This window comes from Bombus affinis, chromosome 3, assembly GCF_024516045.1.
Source record: "Bombus affinis isolate iyBomAffi1 chromosome 3, iyBomAffi1.2, whole genome shotgun sequence".
Taxonomy (NCBI): domain Eukaryota; kingdom Metazoa; phylum Arthropoda; class Insecta; order Hymenoptera; family Apidae; genus Bombus; species Bombus affinis.
In genome coordinates, this window is record NC_066346.1 from 11692016 (window position 1) to 11708837 (window position 16822).

General features: G+C 35.3%; 1 protein-coding gene and 1 long non-coding RNA gene across 4 annotated transcripts in view; one reads left to right on the plus strand and one right to left on the minus strand.

The window, feature by feature from the left end:
- LOC126914738 (mannosyl-oligosaccharide alpha-1,2-mannosidase IA-like) overlaps positions 1–16822 on the minus strand; it is a 588982-nt gene that overhangs the window by 11027 nt on the left and 561133 nt on the right. For 2 of the 3 annotated variants that reach the window (XR_007709787.1, XR_007709786.1), the window contains one exon: positions 5512–5555. Coding sequence is in view for 1 of the 3 variants with exons in the window: in XM_050719122.1 (XP_050575079.1) it covers positions 5340–5555 (216 nt within the window). In the remaining 2 variants the exon portion in view is untranslated. Of the gene's footprint in view, positions 1–5339; positions 5556–16822 lie in introns of those variants that run through there. The other variant, XM_050719122.1, reaches the window with a different exon arrangement.
- LOC126914918 (uncharacterized) lies at positions 12564–16780 on the plus strand. The gene is made up of 3 exons (XR_007709938.1): positions 12564–13577; positions 15200–15317; positions 15418–16780. It is a non-coding gene; the product is annotated as an uncharacterized LOC126914918 (long non-coding RNA).

A 16822-nucleotide genomic window follows, 5' to 3' on the forward strand; every position in this document is an offset into this window, starting at 1 on the left:
TGAGAAATAGGTTGTTCGATAGAAATTGTTGGAAAAAGGGAAAAGGATATTTTATCTTGGCGAAAGTTGGAGAATGTAGCGCGAAGAATAGGAAGCGAATAGCACAGGTGTGAAATATTATCTAGAAATTCTGGCAAGAGCAATAGAGCAGTTTCTGTGCACGAGTTTGCAGCGCGGTGAAGTGACTAATACTCCAAGTTATCCGTTTAGGAATCCACCATAAATAGTTGAGGTTGGCACAGATCAGGAAAATGTTTGACGTTCTATTATCCACGCTAGGAAGCGAAATCCTTCGGGAATATTTCTTCGAGAAACCAAATATTTAAATAACATCGTGACTTCGCGTCTTCAAATGTCATAAAAATATTTTTAAATATAGATATAAATATATCTATATCTATGTCTTCCTTCAATTACTTGCTATTATTCAACCCTTACAACAATTTATCGAATTTACCAAATAGAAGAACTTTCGATAAAAATGTTTCACAAAAATTCACTTTTATTATTCACATTATTCTCTTGATATTTAAACAGAAATTTCTTTTGGAAGTTGGTTTAATTCAAGTTAAGTATATGTGAAATATTTAAAGACATATTAAGTGTTGATAATTGTGCTACTAAAAATGAAAAGATCAAAATCCCCTGAAATTTAGTGCTCCATATCACACAATTAAAAAGACGTTCTTCCAAAATGTCAATCAAATTAGATCAACGAATTTGCAATGTATCTGAAATTCGACTTAAAATTCACAAACTATGATCACTTTCGCAACAATATTAATCAATCTGAGGTGGTATATGTTGTCCGTGATGATTGTAGTTGCCGGCTGTAGATGTCGCTGTTGGGGTACTGCTATTATTCTTCTAATTTGATGCGTGGAAGAAAAATAGGACTACGGGCGCCGGGAATCAAACCCGGAACCCGAACGTTCGAAACCTAAGGCGCTAACAACTGCGCTATCGAGTCCATTGCTAGTTAGTGTCGAGTGGCGATATTTGTTGTTGAGTGTCGCCACAAATCCATCCTTATCATCCTTTCTCTAATTTCCATGCAAGCAATCTTTCAAACAGTCTTCGACCAAACACAAAAATACTCAAACTAACGTTTCTTTATCTGCTATCAGCGACAATTACAGTGGAAGAGCAAGCGTTTTCCGCGACGCGCAGCTGCGACCCGATAGGCACGAAATTCAACGTCAGGGTGGTTACTGGTTAATACGGCAACTTATCCACTTAGGAATACGCTCTAATACCAGACGAAGGTTGGTGTTCGTGTAACAACCAGCACGATGGGTGGGTGAGAGTCGTCGGGGTGGCTGGATAACCAGGAGTTTCGTCGGTGCAGAAGTAACGGAGATTGTTACCAAGTTTGGATAAACCGAGCCAAGTTCTCCGGCTGGTACTTACGGGACCGGTTGTCTAGCGACGAAAACGTTTGGACAAAGTTTATTCCTACAGCTTCCCCCTTCTTTGCTTCTGCCACCCCCCTAAGGAACGGTCGAGACACTGATTTACATAACGATTAAGTTAATTAACGAGCAGCACCAGCCGCCGCAGTTGGATTGTTAATTTCAACCGCGAAACGACGAATCGTGTCGAACTCGCGTCCCTATGGCGTTCAACGTGAAACGCGGAGAATTATTAGCGACACAAGTACTACGCTATGCTATGAGTACTGTTTCGCGTGTATTCGCGCAAGTTTAGCAAAGTAGATAAGATTTTGTGCCCTTCGGGGCTTTCGAATCGGAGTTCCATAAAACAATGATTCTGTTCTGTAAAACCATAAAATAACAAATAGTCAGTCAATGCATTATAGCGAGGAATTTACATTTATCAATCGAATGAAAGAATAACATCGACAAAGGAATGTTGGTATTAATAGAAGCCAGAGGTATACGGGGAACAATACTGTTCTTACTATAGCGAGAAGTATGAATTTACAATAGAGGAATTAAATTCCTTTTGCAACCACCATGATTCGTTGTCTGCCATTGATTTGATATTTCACCCTGTAGCATTGCTTAATACCCCTTCCTGCTTTGTTCGTCTCTATAAATATTCGACAATTTAATCATTTCATTCAATTTACACAATACCTGATTATAATAACTCTGATTTGTGTGAAAGGAATGCATACTACGTGTTATCTGTATATTTACGAAACTAGTGTTTCCAGTGTGTATATTTTATTCATTATTTTGTTCTACATACCTTTATTCTACAAACTTTCTCAATTATCTTAAAAACAACCAATATGAAAAGCAATCTTCATCTAAAATAAAACAGAAACAAATAAATATTTTCAATCCGGTTTATTTAACTTTAAGTTCTTTCACTATCTCTATATCGTCAAATTTTGATATAAGAATCTTTTCAAATAATTTTTAATCATAAAAAAGGAAGCTTCGCATATTAAAAAATTATATCCAATGGGATATTCCAATTGGCACAGTTAGAAGCGTAAGATCTTTCCCTTTAAACTGCATTTTATTTTGTTCCAGGTGAATAGGACAGATTCAGGAAAATGCGCTCTTGAGATACGATCTTGTAAAGAAAATAATTTTTCGCTTGTTTACTTTTCTCTCTCGCTCGCACACTCGTATCTCTCACTAGCACACCTTCACTGACCTATTTCAAGAGCAACGTCCTTGCGGTGGCCACCAGCAGACGCTGAGTCAGACGATTTTTTACTACTACTATTACTACTACTACTACTACTCCTACTACACAAAGTACACGTTTCCAAGAAACAATGTGGGTCACGTGAATTTCGCCCGCCATTCACTATTCCAGCGTGTTTCCAATACCGAACTTTAAGTCCGTGTATCTTGGAAATTAATTGAGATATCGACCTCGAAAAAAGGGCGATTTTTATGGCGTGATTTTCCGTATCTTCTTAAATGTCCTTTGTTAGAAATTTAAATTTTATGATTTTTCTGCATATCTTTTACGATTTTTATGATTTTCACGATTTCTATAATTCGATATTTTAGGAACTAATTCAGATTTCAATTTCGAAAAAAGGATATTTTTACGTTTCTTCATCTTTTTCGAAGATTTTCGTCCGAAGTTTTACAATTTTTCCGGATGAGTTTCAAGATAAAAGTCGAGGTTACGTTAACTGTAGAGTAGAAGGTTTTACGAGTTGTATACATATTTATATAATAATTCATATATTGTATAAATATTATTAATAATATTTAGAATATTTGTAGAAATGACGAAGCCTTCACTTCTCATTAACAACATCAGTTAAATTACTTTCATTTAACATTTATTTTGATATTTTGATAATAAGAATGAATCTATATATATATATATATATAGATACGAATAGGGAAAAAATGAAAGTTTGCGACGATTTACGGGATAATGCTAAAATTAACCCGACAGCCGCGTAAAATATAGAAGGTTGAAAGATGTAGCTGAGCTTGGATTAGGATTTAAAGCGTTTCAACGTGGCTGCTGCTCTCTGCAGATAAGATTTTCATTGTCCGTCAAGGTCATGGAATATTTGTTCGATCTCGCTTCCTTTGAACAGTCACGATTTTCAAAGGATTACCTTGAATCACCGTGGGAATTCTTCCAGCGCTAGGAACGCTCTTGTTTTTCCTACTTCTTTTTATGAATTAGTCTTTAGAAATAGACTTTTTATGAATATCCTGTAATATAACTTCGTCGTTCTAAATCAGATATTCACCATGATCGAATTTTCTCATTAATAATTTAATTAAATTCTAGAAGCCTTTTAAATAGAAGCGCGAAAGGGCTATGCAAGTTGATATATTGTTTCATTTGAAAGGCTGAAATAACTGGTGCAGGCAAGTTTGAGCATTGAGAAAATGATACATAAAATTTGTATCTAGATATCTGTGGAATATTCCTGTGAATTTTCATTTTTATTTATTTATTAATTTCATTAATACGTATAATACTAGTGTTTTAAATGATTAAATAAAGAAATCTCTCAAAATGGTGAAACAAAGAAATTTTAAAATTTCCGGACGTAACAAAGTAATAACGAAGACAATATTGTTCATAATTTAAGATATTTTCAGAGATTTCACATATTTTTTACTAATATATTTTTACTAATAGTATAACTTGTAGAATTGTTATTTCTACGTGGCTACTAATTGATTTCCTGTAAATTTTATTCAGTAGATAATATTAAACATATGTTTTTAGTATTTTCTCTTTTATAATCAGTTATACAAAAATGACATGTGATTCAATATCGAAGAATTTTCACAATTGTCATGGAATTGTATTAAGAATTCCTATTTGACAGTTTGAAAATATCATTCGCTGTCTTCGATATTCTACTTGCTTTCAAGAACTCTTTCGTAAAAATTGTCATCCGACTATTTCAAGGATCGTCGAGATGTCTCGAGTCGCATTCACCTTTGACGGTGGAATCGACGAGGGAGAATTGTCACGTCTTACGACCATCGGCTAGAGTAAACACATTTTCACGAAGTTTGGCAAGGAAAAATGTTGATTTCGAAAGGACGTGTGCACACTACTGCACACACGCGACAAAAGTCTGCGTTTCGTCAGGATTTCCAACGTCGATCGAGAGTGAGACTCGATGAAATTGCTTTCGATGCGTGAGTCAAACGTTTTTACAGATATATGTATACGTGCGTTTATGGAGATCTGTACCGCGCCGATATATTCAACGGAAAAGAAACGATCGAGTTTTGTGTGAGCAAAATCTTACTTCAGCGGTTGGACGGAATAATTGTTAATGAATTGAGATTTCGTAATATAAAAAGGAGAATATGAACTTTTTAAAAATTATCGAAATGTATTTGGGTTTCTAGTGATCTTCAATGGAATCTCTTTCTTATAAAAAAGACCTTTAAATTGTTTAAATATCGCGCTCAATGTAATTGAAATATTTCTTAACCATTACGTCCGATGCAATTAGTAATTCTGACTTTCGATTAAATTTCATTTTTACGATATCGTAAATTAATTAATATAACAGTAATGATACAACAGCAGAGTAAATAAATCATCGATAGAATGAAATTTATCAAAGCGATCTAAAAATCTTTTATCAATTGCGCCCAATGCAATTGCAAAGTTTCTGAAATATTACGCGAACAGCTTCGAAAATGGTGGCTTCCTTTGATTCTGCCGCAGTACTTGTACCGCCGTCTCTTTCAATTATGTCTATCTCACAAATTAAAAACGTAATTCAATCCGTCATTCAATAACGCGTTCCATTTGTAACATTGGAACGTGCACAACGTTTACACGTTTCTTCTCGAACGCTACAATTTTCCGAGAGACAAAAACAAAAATAAAAGAAGAAACTATGTACTTACGATATCGAAGTCGAGATTCTCAGCGATCCAGTCACGGCCTTGCTTGAATTCGTCGTGTAGACCCATGATGTACAGGGTGTCGAGGCCATCGACGATGGTCGCACCCATATTTGAAGCACCAAAGATACTAGCGCTGTGACCCCTTTTCGAGATTGGTCTTAGCTCGTTCTTTCCCCAGGCGTACCTCACATAGTTGTCCCAGCCATGTTTCATCATCTGCATACATAAAAAGTGTGCGATCAGATCAAACAATTCAAACAAAATCAATATATGTAAATCAATCATAAATATATAGTATACGGTATAAATTACAGGGTTACGAATGAATTTATAACTCGAGTTTTTATTTAATAAGCGACAGACACAAAGCATAAATTGCCCAATTTCATCGATCTTAATCATTTGGTTCCTGGAAAATTAAATATATACTAATTATTGTTACACTGTGAATTTTTAACAAACTCTTTATCAATAAAATATAGCATGTTACGAATATAACATTATAACGAGTACGCTTTCGTTCATTGGATGTAACATAGTTGCGCTATCGTTTATTCTAATTTTTATCAAATTCTTTTAGTTGTGAGAAATTGGACATTTTTAGGATTTGGAAGAACTCATTTCGGAGTAGGATGGACAGCGGATAAAGAAATGTTTCGTAAATTTCATTAGGAAATTCTTAAACAAGAAACAATAATTCAATTGTTGATAGTCCAAGGCAACGTTGAGAGTGGATGTAATAACAGTCAAGTAAATCGTTTGGTGCGCGTGTTCAGATGGGTAATTACGTTGCAAGATAAGTTTCCTTGTGGAGAGCAAGAAAAACTAATGCATGGCGAGACAAAGACATCATCAAGTACTCAAAGAGATTCGCTTCAGCTACTCTGACAGGCATTTCTGCTCTTTTCCTCCCCTCCAAACTCTTCTTCTTCACGGATTCTTGGCAGTAAGAACGCACTTCCGTCTTCGAGTTTGCCCTTCCATCGTAGATGTTCCGAGATTTTCCAGGAAACATAGGTACTCGTTCTATGTCTTCGAATCGCATACCAGGAAAGGAAAGTTTCTCTTTTTTTTATATTTTATTTCTGAACCAAATTTCGGTGCGAGATTCGAGGTTGAGGTTTCGGAAAATAGACCAGATATGTAGAAATTCCTTTCTTTCAATTGAAAGATTCTGCACTCTATGAGGAATTCTATACATTTACAATATACTAAATTGAATTTAATTTTATACTATGTATATCATAAGTAACTAAGTATGTCGAATTTATAATTTCGCATTATTTAACAAACTAAAAATACGTTGGGAAATATCCCGAGATAATATCTATTTCATTTCCAGTAAACCTAAGTAAACTCCAGTAATGTCTCATCTTTAATTGTTATAATTGATGCGCGTATAAAGTCACATATTCACGTCTTTACATTCAATTCGTATTGCAAGTATAATCAGAGTCAGAGTGTCCGTGAAAATTCCTTTAATGATTTAGATATTTAATAGAATTTGGATGTTTGAACATTCAGTAATTCATTCTGCTTTCAGCGTAATTCAAACGATTGCCGCAGATACATCCCTACTAAAGAGGGACAAAAATGAAAGAGAAAGACAAAAGAATCCCGAAAATACGTACAACGAGGGAAAAAATTTGCGAACGAAATTTGGCAGAATAATTCCATGCGAATTCACACGTGTCATTGCTGGTGAAAATAATAGACGGATCCTTGGTACGTAAGGGATGGGGTGGACAGCAACGCGAATCGTACCGAGAAAAACGAATATATTAGCCTGTCCGGCCGTTCGTTGACCATTATTCCCGTTCTCTTTGATTTTTCGAGCCATTTGCCGGCCTCTGCCAGTCCGCAGCCGCTTCATCACGTTTTTATGGCGGTATAATTCAGGGGGCAGTATAATATCTGTGGGCCCTGGCCAGTGGCACCAACAGAAGTGAGTCCTTCTCTCCAACCTTCCTCTGCGGTCATCGTGAATTAAAAAAAGAAAAAGCAAAAAGAAAAAAGAAGGGGAGAGAAAGAGAGGGAACGAAAAAAGAATAAATTCACGAGAGGAACGATGAAAGGGGTGGGATGTGTGGAATTTTTTTGACGCGGCGGTATTCATGACGGATGAAGATGGAGGGAGAGATTGAGGAGCGAGAGCAGTTGATCTCGTCGATGAACTTTCGCGAATGTTCTTATTACAACCTGACTACATTGTTTCGTGGATGGGATAATCTTCGTACCAGGTGATTCGATGTAATCACGTTTTGATCGAGTTTTAATGCGAGCCTGCGCGCACACGATGCGCTCGTAATTATTTAAATCGAATTTGCGAATAATTATATGAGTGATTGTATGAATTTTTGCGAATCTTTGCAGTAAATGTAATAATTTTTCAGATTCATTGTCCAAATATCATGCATGGTTTTCAGCCAGAAGTTTCAGAAAACCGATTTCGTTATTATTTATACACGTTAAACTGACAGCTTATTGAACGTTAAAAGCATATCTTGATTAAAGCCTTAATAAACCAAATATTAAACATTAAAATTATCGAATAACATCACCGTTAACTACAAGATTTTCATCGATTCAACAAGAAGTCCTATTCACGACCATCACGCAAACGATTCAGTCAATTCAAAACCGAGAAACTATCAAATTCTATCGTTTCAAAGTTTCTTTTCGACAAAAATTAAAGAGAAGCAAACATACCGCATTTTTCCATCCAACCAGCGGCATGAAGTTCAAACCATAATCTGGTTGCGAGTAGAGGAGGATGAGGGCAAGGAAGGAACAATCCCGACCAAGGTTGGCACCCGTGGAAGGGAGCGACGTTGCAGAAAATTGCAGAAGGCAGCCATCGTGGCCGGTGGTGGTGCGAATCGCGACGTTCGACCCTTTTTGTCCTTATCCACGTAATCGCGACTAATTTGTTCTGCGGCGAACGCAGGCAACGTGTACAGGACGAGAGGTTTCCACGCTCTACCTTCCTTTCGATCGTAATCTAGTTAACATCCGTGTTAGGATTAAACCATTAGCCCGACGGGAAAGGATGCGGAAGGAAGAACAACCGGCAAAGCCGAGCCTCGTGGCCGACGTACGCGGTCCTGTCCGATTATTTCCTCTCTGTGAAGGGATTCTCCTGAACTTTGATGTTCTACCTTTAATCCGCTTAATTTTCTTCGATCTAACCGATCATAAATACACAATCTTGTTTTTTAGCGAAATTGTTTCTTTCTTATATAATAATACACGTATCCTTTCTGCGATTCTAGCTCCAATCATAGATTTTTAACACGATTAAATGCAAAACACCAGGCAGGAAATGGAACGAAGCAAGTACTTTTATAAATACAAAAAATATGATTGTATTTATTGGTCCAAACGGTGATTGGTTGGCGTTCGTATCTCACATTAGCGTTAAAGGATTAAGGTACAATAGGATCTCGATTTACTGAATGCATTTTATTCGAACGTTAGACTGTCGGAACTATATCGGTCAGTAAAGGAAAATAGATAGATACTCTATGTCGTATTATTTTTAATATGTGGATGAAACACATAACTTCATGCAATGAATAAGTCAGTGAAGAGAAATTATGAAATTACTAATTAACTGAAGAAAATTATGGATACTTTTGTTAACCCTTCTATTTTTCATTAAAAAAGAAATACAGCAACACTTGAAACAAGTTGTCTTATGTGGACAGTTACGTATCTCTTAATCAATTTATGTATACTCCTTGTACAATAGGTTTTAAAATTATAGACTTATAACTGTACATTCTTATGCATTCACTAAGTCTATTATTTATACTTTTCTGTAGGTTGAATAAAGAAAAGGTCAATTGAGTTAGAATTTAATATCGAGTCCGTTGGAATCTTAAAAGAAATTTGATTCATTCATACGCAATTTTTATTCCTTGCTTATACTGCTTATAAATCAAAGAAAAAAGCTTGTTATCTGTAATAGTTTACGAGATAACAGGTCGTATCGCTTCGAGCGAGGCACCCTGCATAAAACCCTTGTAAAGCCCTGGTGGTTGGTATCCCACTGAATAACAAAAGGTCACTCGAGGGAACCATTTCCTTCTCTTCCTGGAACTTGCCAGGAGAAAAAATTTCTTTCCAAGGCAATGCTGCAGCACGTTTCCATTAATAAACAAACGGTGCACGGTCGTGCAGAGAGGGCTGTGCTGGTTTCGAAAGGATGCAAGCACGGAGGAAAGAAACCTTGCTGGTCGATCGAGCGTGCATCGCTCTGACTGGATAAATAAAACGAAAAAAAAAATGAGAAGAAGAAAAAAAAAGAAGGAAGAGAAAAGAAAAAGTCGACGAAGCCACTTCGATGCGTGCTCGCGAGATTAAGTACAGGGTACGCGATGCAAACAGCTCTGTATATCGGAGATCACAGATCAGTCACCGTGTGATTCGATCGTGACTGGAATGATAACAGTCCATCTACCGTAGAACTGGTCTCTCTATGGAGAAATACGAATATATTATTTATGAATTACATTCGTTGGAATAACTTCGGGGATTTCTAGACCTTTAAACGTGATTTTATTTTTGGAGTAGGTAAGGTACGTTACATATTAGAGCTTTGATTATTATGTGCTTTATGATCGAAGAGAAATTATTATCTCTTTGGAAAGTGTCCTCGTCAATAACTAAAATATTAATTAAACAGCGAATGTAGTTAGTGATTTATCGTATCTGCAACTGAATAAAAATATCTGACTTTTTACTAACACTAATCCGCTTAACATTCACTTGATCCATTATTTATTATACTATCTTATTATTATTATATATATAATATATAATATAATAATATATAATAATAATATATCTATGCAATTTAGATACGATTGTAAATAAAATGACTATAATATAAAAATATTAAGATCAAACATTTTTATAATTTTACACAATTATATAGTGTATCCTTACGATGTTCATGTAATCTAGAAAGAAACAACTGCTGATAAAAAAGATGTGGTTATCGTTCGTCTTTCGCTTCTTTATTTCAAACATTAAATTCTATCACTCGAAACTCAGTGATTAGTAATGAGCAATCACACGAAACTCCAATTACTGTGGTAATAGTTGTTTATATTTTTTAATATTGGGGTATAGAGAAGGAGCGGTTAATGGCATTGGCGGTGATTAATTTTGGCGCAATGAGTTTAAACAGCAGTGTCCTGTTCGAGCTAGGGCCAACACGCAATTATTTGTAGGGAACGCGAGCTCTGTAAATACCTGTTAGTTGATACGTCAAACAATCGCTATTTGGCGAGATAATCTGTTAGCAGCGGCATTTCGACGATCCATTGTCAGCTTGTTTAGCATACGAGTCGAATAAACAGATTCCTTAACGTTTAGATTTATTAAAATTAGTTGGCGATCGATAATAAAAATTTTACAATATTTAATCTGAACTGTAATAGACAAAAATACATGTTTACAGGATAACATCTATTTACAAGGCTTAACATTTTACGATCGTATAATATTTCTTGTTAGACATAATTTTATTTAATGAAACTGTCTTGTAACTCTGCTTCCTCGCCCTTCCAAGACTAAGAAAATAAAAATTCCTAGATAATAAATATGAAATAAACATGAAAAGAGAATTTTTGACAAAAGCAACCGATAAAAATTTCCAGCTTCGTCAAAGACCAATACTTAATTTATAATACTCGGCATGATACTTTAAACGTATCTGTTAATAACTTCGCAGTTGATGCAGCGTTAAATTTATATGTAAAAAGAAAAAGAAAACAAAATTGTCATCGAAAAATAAAATTCGTCTCAAAATCCAAAACGGCGGGTAATATCGCGTGTACGAGCGTTCCAATTGGTTAGATCGAAACGTGTTCGCGCTCAAAGAACGTAAAATCGTAAAAGCGTCGGGGTGCAGTAGGGTGCAGATATTCAGGCTGGTATATTGGCTGGTCACATAAACGCACGAACGAACGTGCGCATGCGAAACAACAAGGAAACTGGACCCACGGATATACACGTGTAACTGTGCTTAATCTGGCCGCGGTTTTATTCCCTCCCTTTATTTCCCGCGGTTTTCAATTTGCGTTATTTATTGCCCTGGCTAGCGTAAGTACCACCATGTCGGCGTCCCACAGTGATTTCACGAAATCTGGCATCGATTCTTTCACTCCCTTCTATCCCTTCCTTTTATCCCTATGTTTCTATTTCTCTTGTTCTCCATTTGCGTTTCCATTTTTTCACTCGCGTGTTTTACTTTTTTCGAATTTCTCTACTGCCTTCTTCTCGTTTGTTCGATTTCTTTCTTTACTTTTTTTCTTCCTTCTCATTTTTTTTTTTTTTTTGTTATTGTAGCAATCCAGGTTTCTATTACGAGATTGTTTTGCAAGACAAATTATACACACCGACAGTAAAAGAAGTCAAAAGTTACTTTTTTACTGTATTTATATCGGAGAAAATGTTGATCTTATTATTAGATTGCGGACTTTTTATGTATTTAGGAGAAATTTTGTATTACATTCTATTAATAATTTCACATTGCATGGTATGAAAAAATATACAAAATACCAAAGATTCAGTGCTTGCTATAGCATTTTGAGGATGATAAATTTTTCTTTAGGTTCTATTCCTTCGGTTATACTCGTGCAAATCTGAATTTGCATAAACATATTTAAATGATAATAGAAGAAATGGATTCAACTTCCTTAACGTTTTAATTAATTTAATTCCTTATTTTAATTATTTCTTAACATTCTATATAACGATATTTAGTTTTCCGATTTTCTTTACCATTTCTAAATCTAGCCAAAGTAAGGAAAGCACGTCTCTCTCTATTTTCATCAATTTTCTTCCTCTTCTCGTATCTTTCTTCTCCGCTGTTGCGATTCGTCTCGTTTGCATACATAAATCTCCACTCCTCCAACCCTTTTCGTTCCACGGTTCAAATTTATCTCTCGCAACGTGCCTGTCTACATTTTTTTCTTCTATCTATATTCTTCCTTTATTGCGTATTTATCCCCATTTTTCCTTTCCTCTCTCTTTCGTGCATATCTCCCTGTTTTTATTAACTCCCTTTGTTTCCTCATCTCTTTGCCTGTATCATAGTTTTTCCTCTGTTTCTCCCTACTTTCATCCACTTTTGTTTTTCCCTCTACGATCTCCTCTCTTTATTGCAGATTTCGAAAAGAATAAAAAGCGGTTACTATCGTGGCAAAAGCTAAATTAAAAAGAACCTAAAAACATTTGTATTATTCAAAAAATGATATCTTATCTAAAAGTTCCTACATTGTTGGAACTAACTCTATCATTTAACCTTATCGGAAACACATAAAACGAGAGAAAGAGATACGGAATAACCGCAACATGGAGACCAAGTCGGCATTCTTCTGCGTGACTGCAAAATTTAATGGAGCCAGCGAAACCGCGTAATATCTCAGCGTGGAGCGAATCATAAAAATCGTCCATGCCCTTTACGAGGATACGCCAACTCTTTAAATGCCTCGGCTATCTCGATCTTCGTACAGAGTTGGCCACGCCACCGAAAAATATCACGGATACAGGGAATTCTGCAATAGAGGGAAGAATTCATAGTGAAAAAAGTAAAGTTGGATAAAAGAGGAAAAGGAAGAAAAAGAAAAATATTGACAAAAAATTGTTTTCATTAACAATATTATGTGGATTTCTTTTTTTTTTTGGTCTACACTCGCTTTTGACTCTCACTGTATATAGGATATTTAGCATGTACAGTTACCGTATCCTGTGTTATACAGAAGTATTTTAACTGAAACGGTAAATAGCTATACCAAAATACAACAAAGCATCATTTGTTCGTACGCGTTAAGAAATTATCGGGATAGCGAATTTCTTTGATAAGGGGATTTCCTTGAATTTCATTTCTGTTGACAGGATACAAGCTGACGCACAGTTTACAATTTCAATCTGTACGTGTACACGGATTGGAATGGAAACGGAAGTTGTCTGCCTCGTTGGAAACCTTTCTTTCTTCGTCTTTCTGGTTCAAGGGAATCGCTGTAAGTGTATTCCGTTCACCTGACGTCGGCCGCTATATTCGTTAAAAATATCGTTGCAGCTTCGGAAGATAGCCGGATAACATGGAAATACCGAGGATCACACCGCAAATATTTTACGATCCGGACCGATGACAGAACAAACAACGTGCAACGAAGAACAGGAGAAACGTCCAACAGGAAAGGAAAATTCCCCGAGATATTACAGGTATTCGGAATTTTAAAGAATTCATACCCTTTGGGCTTCGTTACTTTTTATCCAGTCTGGTCTTTTCCCTTATAATTGCTTTATAATAAGTAGCTACTGGAATTTTTTCCTCGTTATTAGTCATGTATATTTCCTAAAAGTTTCGATCTGGTTTTAATCACCGTTGAGTTTTATTTTATTAGGTGGAGGTTCATGAAAGTAACGTGTAATTATATTTGGATTACTTGTCAGACGTTATTAGGCAAGGATCTAACAGAAACAGAAAATTTGGCCGATTAATTCGAGGTTATCTAAAAATCTGGATAAATATTAAAGAAACATTAGGCAACTAATACATAAACGATTGTCTCAAAGTTAGGAACTCCGATGCAGTCATTTTGAACTTGTTCTTTGGTTTCTCATTATTTTGATATTATTGAATCTTAATGTTGAATCTTTTTTTTCTGTTGAAATAATATAAAATTTTGTACTTTCATTTGTATTTCTTAAGAAACTACCGCACATATCTACGAACTATCGATCATACTTAGATCCCAATTTGAAGTGTACATTTGTAGAAATGGATATTTCATTCATCAATTGTTCAATATGTATAATTGTTATTCTGCTTGCAATTTAACGTTGTTTAAAGATTTTAAACGAAATACTGAAATTATTTCAGTCTTTAAAAATTATACATTTATAAAATCAATGACTACTCGACTTTTTAATTTTTATAGTATATTCAACACTTTCCTAAAATGCTGTTAATTAATGAAGCTAATAAAAAAGAATACACTTTAATACTTGTCGAAGATATATTGTACATAAAGTCAAGAAAATCGTATAGAGTGGAGATGATCGTTAACAAGGTTTCAGTGCATAAAGTAAAAGAGAGAAAATTTATTGTGTTTCTTGTTAAATAATTGGTTACTGGTCGTTGACACCGGTACGGTGTAAATTTAGTCGAAACTTTAGACTAGTTAGACGCATACAGATGGCACAAGTTCAATACAACTATATATTCGTACACTCATATCTTATTTGTAGCACACTGAACTCTGCATATTACATTATATTGTATGGATCCAAAAGTTCAACATCCTTTGGCGCCACTGGCTACAAACCAGAACTTGTATAACACGCAATGCTAAGTTTCTTGACGATAAACCTTTGATTAATGCTAAGCAGAGCGACACTCTGTACAGAGTGCTTCAAGAGGTTACTGATAAATTGATATAGCTTGTTTAGGATCAAATAGGTAAACCAAGTAGGTAAGAGGGAATTGTGCTAGTCCGAAGTAATAATTTTAAGTAATTTTAAACATCTCAAAGCTGTAATAGAATTTAGAAAATATATTACGTCTTAGGAGAATTATCTCTGAAATATATAAACAAAAAGTTGTAGTTATATATGTGACACTGAATAATTCGCTCTTCGAGTAATAAATTTGGAAATTTGCCAATTTCAATTTTAACATATTTTTATAGCAAAGAGACATAATTTTATTAGCTTCCCAGCACGATCTTTATTCCCATTAATACGTTGCGAAATTTTACACAAAATTTCTGATTAAATCAATATCTTTGATCTTCAAAAGAGAACTTCTAAATATTGTAAATATTTATTTCATTTCATTTCAGGAAATGAAGCGTTCAGAAAGAAAGAAACGGTAAAACGAAACGTTTAAATAATCTCACAGCCATCTAATTCCGATTTTCTCAAAGCGCATGACTATCAAACGAACGTTCTACTTATCAGGTGAGATATTTTTGGGAGAGTTGAATTGCTAGCGTTGTTGTCTATCTTTCCCTGTTTCCCCCTACTTTCCCTCAGCAGTTCGCCGTAAAATTACGATCAGTTTGCAGGTGTTCCTAAGGAACGCAGCGAGATTTGCGAGATACGTGTACACGTGGAGGCTTTCTTCGACATCCTGAAGGATCGCCAGGAAGCATCGAAGCGGGAACCAATCTTCACGGCAGGGCGAGCCCAATTATAGCGTCGACTCGTTATCGGATGTCATTAACCACGGAGAGACGCGGAACGACATCTTTCAACGGAAGATACAACGATTGCAACGTCGTTCCTTCCATTGTCAAGGATACAAGCAAAAATGTAGCATAATGTAAAAACTGGAAATCATCCAGGATAATCATCGTGAACAGATGCAACAATGATTTGACAAAAGATTTTTCTTTGGTGAGAAGAAGAAAATCGGACAGGTGAAAGCGTGTTAACAGGATATTTTAAAACGGTGAAATGGTAAAATTTGATAAAGCAAAAGAGTAAAAAAAAGAAAATGTATAAAATGAGAAAAAGCAACGAACAAGTTGTTGAATCTGACGGAATCACCGATGGACGAATTTAATATACAATCTACACTTTTTAATAGTATTCTTGTATCGTTAATGCATAGAGATATTTTTAGCTAGTACTTCTACATCTTATTTTAAATAAAGAGTGTATAAAATTTAGAATATTATTTATGAATGTATAAAATGAAATTAAAAAAGCAAATCTGTAAGCTGCGGTTACGATCAGCTTTATCTGAAAAGTTAAACTCCAATCGGCGAAATCGTCGTACCGATCGTCAAGTATCTGGTAGTTCCTTAACTACGAGTTTCCAAATAGAGCAAATCAACGGAAAGACACGACTTCGAGGCAGTTGTGCAGGTATCAGCCGGCAGTTTCGTCTTCGTGAAATTTGCCAAGATATCTATCATAGACCACGGTTTAATCAATCTAGAGCACCGGTGAGTTCCGATGAAACACGTTGAACCCGTGATTTCGCTCGACTACGTAACCATCGTGAGAGCCGGCATGTTATGGGAATGCGAGATTCTGCGCATCTTGCACGCCTAGCACCGTTTACAAACGGCACCTCTAGAACTTAAGTATTGTTGGTGTAAAAGATATGGTAGAGATCTATAATAAAGATGTAAAATTTGAAAAATAAAATATATTAGGTTGTCCGAAAAGTTTCTTTCGTCTTATGAGGAAATAATAGACGCACAACATTTTTTGTTTTATATTAGTTTGTCGAATTACGTATGATCGATTTTGTTCTGTTGAGATAAACACTCCGACATTTCACAGACTTGCATTGTTGTAAAAAACACGTTTGCGAAAAAAGACATCTTTCGCACAACCTAATAATAAGAAACAGGACGCTTGAGCTCTATCAGAACTAGTTTTGTAAAATACTTCGTGTAAAATATGCAAAATTCTACAGAGTATGTAATATAGAATATACGTATGGAATTTAA